Here is a 5,952-nt window from a genome sequence, read left to right as displayed (position 1 = left end):
ACTCTTGATCTGAATTTATTAAAAAGTATTAATCATAGAAAACAATCTATGTAAAATAAATATAATTTGTTTTTTCAAATACAAGCACAGTCTTCAACCCAAAAAACAAAGAATATTTATTATTATGATTTAACTTCCAGGAAAAAAAATACAAGCACAGTCTTCAACCAAACGAACGGCCTACGTTTTCCCACGTTACGCAATCTAATTGGCTGATATTACAAGCATCTTAAAATCTTAAGACTCTTTTTGTTATTCGCCCACGTATCTCAATCGAGACAGATATAATAATATTTAATTATAATCATAATGTTTACAGATAATTACAACAAAACAAATTAAAAAATCAAGAAAATCCCACAGAGAAGAAAAATAAAAGGTTTCACCCTTAAAATGGCTGTTCGTGTCGAGGTGGTAGCAACACACTTGTCGTCTCTCCCAGCAGCTTCTCTGGCGTTTTCGCAGTCAAAAATCTAAAATTTTCGAGAAATCTAATTAGGTAAAGATCTTTACATATATCTTCTCTTTTTCATTTTCTTTTTGTTATCCTTGCTTATATCTGGATCTTGTCTTTTGTCGGATCAATCTTTGATGTCTTATCTCTGCTTGTTTTTGTTGCTGTGTGTTTCTGAATCAGACAGAAGTAGTAAAGGACTAATCTTTTGTAGTGAAATTGGAGTCTTATCGATTTGATTCATGTTTAGGGTTACTTTCACTCTGGAATCTTGAGTAGATCTTTCTCATGCTTGTTGGGTTTTGATGAAAGCAATCGACTTTAAGATTAAATTATGTTTCTTTCCAGATTAATTGTCTGCATTTCTTAACTAATTTTCTGGGTTTTGAGTATCCTCTGAAGACACATACAAGATGTGACATACTGAATCTGTTCTAATACATCTGTATAGTATGGTGATATGGTTTTGAGAGAACACTGTATCTGTTATGAATTCATTTACATTTTTTTTTAATTAGAAAACGTTATCTTAAAATCTGCCATTATTGATTGACTTCTTACTTTCCTTTTACATGTGTTCACACACATTTATGTGGTTTGTCTAGTTTTGTTCTCTTTAGTTACTCTTAAATGGATGTCAACATGCATTATTATGTGACACATCATAGCTCACTTGTAACTTCTTACCATTGTGTTATCCACTCTAATTTGATCTTTTACCTCTCAAAAGGAAGCATTCAGTTCTTTTAATTTCACTGAAGAAGACAAGCAGTATGGGAACTCACATCAATTTCAACAACATAGGAGGAGGTGGTGGAGGGGAAGGAAGTAACCAGATGAAGCCAACAGATAACGCTTATCCCTTGGCGAGGCAGTCCTCGCTTTACTCACTAACCTTTGATGAGCTTCAGAGCACACTACTTGGTGGACCAGGAAAAGATTTTGGGTCGATGAACATGGATGAACTCCTGAAGAGCATATGGACTGCTGAGGAAGCTCAGGCCATGACCATGACTTCTTCAGCTGCTGCTGCTACAGCGGTAGCTCAACCGGGTGGTGGTATCCCTCTCCAGAGGCAAGGCTCGCTGACGTTGCCTAGAACGATTAGTCAGAAAACTGTTGATGAGGTCTGGAAATGTTTGTTCACCAAGGACGGTAATATGGTAGGTAGCAGTGGAGGTGGTAGTGAGTCCAATGCGCCTCAGAGGCAACAGACTCTAGGGGAAATAACGCTTGAGGAGTTTCTGCTCCGCGCTGGGGTTGTCAGAGAAGATAACAACAATAACAATGGGTTTTATAGTAACAACGGAGCTCCTGGAGGGTTAGGCTTTGGGTTTGGTCAGCCAAATCAAAACAACATTTCATTCAATAATGGTACTAATGATTCCATGATCTTGAAGCAGCCATCACACCAGCAGTTTCAACAACAGTCATCACAACCGCAGTTGCAGCCAAGACAGCAGCTGAACCAGCCACCACATCCTCCTCCTCACCAGCGGATGCCTCAAACCATTTTTCCTAAACAAGCAAACGTGGCATTTGCTGGGGCTGGGAATAATGCAGGCAACAATAATAATAATGGATTGGGTAGCTTTGGAGGAGGCGGGGTCACTGTTGCAGCAACCTCTCCAGGGACAAGTAGCGCTGAAAACAATTCTCTGTCACCGGTTCCTTACGTGCTTAACCGAGGAAGAAGAAGTAATACTGGTCTAGAGAAAGTTATTGAGAGGAGGCAAAGGAGAATGATCAAGAACCGAGAATCAGCTGCTAGATCAAGAGCTAGGAAGCAGGTGAGTATTAATATTAACCAAACTGTTTATATAAAATCAGCAAAGATTTGTTGCGTCCTGAACCACTTGTAGTATTAAAATGTTTTTATTATTATCCATTAATTTGCAGGCTTATACCTTGGAGCTAGAAGCTGAGATTGAAAAGCTCAAGAAAGTGAATCAAGAATTGCAGAAGAAACAGGTTTCTTTCGTGCCTCTCAGAATATAGCTGATTGGTTCTAATGCTAAGCTTTCTCTATTTTGCAGGCTGAGATGATGGAAATGCAGAAGAATGAGGTAATTATTTGAGAACTTTATTTGTTTTTATAAGTTCATCTACAAACCATTGATTCTGCAGAGCATTATTTTTAAAAAAACATAAAAGGTTTAATAGTTACTGGCATCAAGACATTTGTGTTGTAACTACTGCTAAATTTGATTGTATTGGCAGCTGAAGGAATCTTCGAAGCAACCGTGGGGAAGCAAAAGGCAATGCTTGAGAAGGACACTAACCGGTCCATGGTAAAAGCAGAAGGAAGCAACAAGAACCGATCAAACCAGACACCTCTTTGCATGGGACTAATGTAATAGGAGACAGTGCTACTTGTACAGGAGATTAAGAGAGATTTTATTGAGTGGGAATATTAGGTTACAGAGAGTAGAAGTTTCCATTATGAATTAAAACATATTTTGTGCCCTGGCCTTCATTAGTCTATGGGTTTTAGATAATACTCTGTTTTGTATTTTATAGTCTGATTGGGTTTATAAAAGACATCGATGTTTATGTATATCTTGACAACTAAACCAATATTGACTCTGTTAGAAAACGTACTTATCTTCCAAAATTGCACTTCATCACAAACTACCTCTAAATGTTAGCATGCGGACACCTATATGTCATATACTTGAGAGCATGCGCAGCAATAGAGATTTGCTGAGTTTCTCTCCTAAAAATAATACTAAAATATTACAAAAGCAGGAGAGAGGAAGAGAAAACACCAGAATGTTTACAACTTTTGGAAAGATTAAAGTTACATGTGTCATCTTGTGATTATTTTTTTGTTTTTCATATTTAATTTTTCATCACATAGTAAGCTTATATTAATATTAAATGGTTGAGAGATTTTCTAAAGAAATTGCACCCCTAAGAGCACCTTATCTTAGGTACCCATTATGGGTTGCCTAATTATTTTTTAGTAATATTTAAGAAGTAAAAGTTGGTTATTTTACCAAAAAAAAAGTAAAAGTTGGTTAGGAGATTTGGTAAGCAACTTATAATTTTTGCACCTCCATTGCAACTTATTATTTTAGGTTTCTTAAATTTATTTAACATTTAAAAAAAAAAAACCGTAAGTGAAGAGAGAACCAAAGCAAACCTTAATCATGCTCATCTTCTCTCTTCTCATCTATCCTACACGTGTCCTAAACTATTGTCCCTTGCGTTGTCTCATCAAGCGATGTCCCCTTTAATTTTTAGTTTTTTTTTCATTTATTTTACTTGACTTAATAGCCTAAGCAACTCTTTAACTACGGTGGATAATGATGCTCTAAGAGCATGAACATCCCAAAGTTTTTAGAGAGATTTTTTGACAAAATGCGGATCCTACTGATGTGTGGATCCCACAAAAATTTAAAAACCACTCTGCAAAATCACCAAATAAAGATCAGTAATTGGGTGGTTTTAGCACTGTTTACAGACTCCACCGACACATGGCGGTCCACGATTAGTTTTCTTTTATTTCTTTTTTTTAGAAAAAAAAAAAGAAAAATTTAAGGACCCCTTGCGATCATCATGGTCTAATGATCCTCTAAGACAATGATCGTATACTACGGAAGTAAGTACATTACAATTTATTCAAATATCATATACAAGTATAGTATGTTATCCCTCGTGTGAGTGTATCTTTTATACTATTGCTCTGGACCGGCGTTAACGCAAATTTCATTGGATTACATAACTTTTTGAATGTAGCTGACATGCTATTTATAATCTTAGACCCATCTTCTCTTCTGCTGCATCATTGTCTCTAAGATACCTGCAATCCTCTTTCTTTCTTTCTTTTTTTAAGAGAAAATTTAATTTAGAATTTTAACTTTATTTTTCATTGTTGGTTACTGTCAAGGCAAATGCAAATTACAGGTTAAGTCTTTAGGAGCTTACAAAGTAGCTGCTCCTTCCCCCAAAAATATGCATCGTAAGCAAGAACTGTGATCCGGGCCTACACTGTGAATCGTGCCTCGCAAGCGATAGTTGCCGACCTAGCCACCTAGGTTCTCCGGAATGCAACCCATTAACCCAACCTCCAAGGTTTTTATTTCTTTTTTATTTAATCATTTAGATTATATCTTAGATTTATCGATTGATCATTTTCTTCTTATGTTTATGTATCAAAGGTAAAAGGTTTGCCTTACAACAAATACTCGTGGTTAATAACAACACCCAATTCATTGGCTCGAATAGGTGCAAAATCAGGCACATGCTCTATGATTCTTGCTCCTTCCAACCAACAAGATTCAATCACAAGGCAATTCATTGTATAATATATGCTTATTCTTCGTATACCCGTTTCAAAGTTCAATTATTTCCTTATCTTTTGATAAACCCATTTCAAAAGTGTTATTCTTGAAATTTGATTTTATAAATCCAAACAGACTATAAGTACCTACCTATATATACACAACTGGTTCGAACGGGTTTACAGAATGACGTTAGAGGGTTATGCTTGACATGTACACGGCGTCACGGCCTTTGGAAGTACCTATATATACACAATTGGTTCGAATGTGAAAAATGTTTATAATGTATGTGTAATTTTTTTCATAATTATAATAATATGATATTACCCTTAAAAATATGTTTCTAACTTGTTTTTGATTTGTATGTAGCAACCGGCGGTTAACATTTTAAAGGAGTTTCAAGTGTTTCTAGACAAGAACAAGGATGTGGTTGTGACGATTATCCTCGAAGACTATGTGAAATCTTCTAATGGTTTAACCAGAGTGTTTGATGCATCCGGGTTACGAATTTCATGTTTGCGGTTAGAAGAATGCCTAAGAACGAATACCCGTTTTTAAGAAAATTATTTAAAATAAAACATATGATGAAAAACTCATAAAGAAAACTCATCTATCCAAAATTATTTTTGTTATCCTAATTTCTAAATCACAAACCTAAATCTACAATATTTCTCAAAAAATTCTAAACTTTCAAAAAATAACAGTTTTTAAGAAAACTATTTAAAATACAACCTATAGATGAAAAACTCCGAAAGAATACTCATATATCCAAAAATATTCTTGTTATCCTAATTTCTAAATCACAAACCTAAATCTACAGTATTACTTAATAATGAAAACTTTCCAAAATAACAGTTTTTATGAAAACTATTAAAAAATACAATATATTGATGAAAAACTCCGAAAGAATACTCAAATATCTACAAATATTCTTGTTATCCTAATTTCTAAATCATAAACTCAAATCTAAATATTTCTCTAATAAATGAAAACTTCCAAAGTAGCAATTTTTAAGAAAAAATATTTTAAAATAAAACATACTGATGAAAATTCTAAAAGAATACTCAATATCAACAATATTCTTGTTGTCCTAATTTATAAATCACAAACTCAAATTTAAAGTATTTCTCTAATAAATGAATGAAAACTTTCCAAAATAGCCGTTTTTAGAAATTTTTTTAAAATACAACATACTGATTGAAAAACTCTGAA

The 5,952-nt window shown here is 34.3% G+C and overlaps 1 protein-coding gene across 2 annotated transcripts; it reads left to right on the top strand.

Annotated features, from left to right (window-relative positions):
• The first annotated feature begins 308 nt into the window (after positions 1-308).
• Positions 309-3,011, top strand: LOC106346684 (ABSCISIC ACID-INSENSITIVE 5-like protein 7). 2 transcript variants are annotated; one of them, XM_048738096.1, is made up of 5 exons: positions 309-499; positions 1,185-2,244; positions 2,354-2,425; positions 2,491-2,520; positions 2,681-3,011. In XM_048738096.1, exons 2-5 carry the CDS (start codon positions 1,228-1,230, stop codon positions 2,747-2,749), a joined length of 1,188 nt encoding a protein of 395 aa, XP_048594053.1. In that variant the 5' UTR covers positions 309-499; positions 1,185-1,227; the 3' UTR covers positions 2,750-3,011. The 2 variants fall into 2 exon arrangements, with proteins under 2 accessions (XP_048594053.1, XP_013641541.2); XM_013786087.3 differs by having other exon boundaries at positions 2,675-3,011.
• Positions 3,012-5,952: the final 2,941 nt, after the last annotated feature.

Source organism: Brassica napus, chromosome A1 (assembly GCF_020379485.1).
Source record: "Brassica napus cultivar Da-Ae chromosome A1, Da-Ae, whole genome shotgun sequence".
Classification (NCBI taxonomy): Eukaryota; Viridiplantae; Streptophyta; class Magnoliopsida; order Brassicales; family Brassicaceae; genus Brassica; species Brassica napus.
Note: the sequence above shows the minus strand (reverse complement) of the source record. Positions and strands in the feature narration are given on the sequence as shown.

Coding starts and splice junctions, on each gene's coding strand:
- LOC106346684 (XM_013786087.3), top strand. CDS start 1,228: ATGGGAACTCACATCAATTTCAACAACATAGGAGGAGGTGGTGGAGGG. Junction 2,426..2,490: donor AAGAATTGCAGAAGAAACAG/GTTTCTTTCGTG, acceptor TCTATTTTGCAG/GCTGAGATGATGGAAATGCA. Junction 2,521..2,674: donor TGGAAATGCAGAAGAATGAG/GTAATTATTTGA, acceptor TTGTATTGGCAG/CTGAAGGAATCTTCGAAGCA.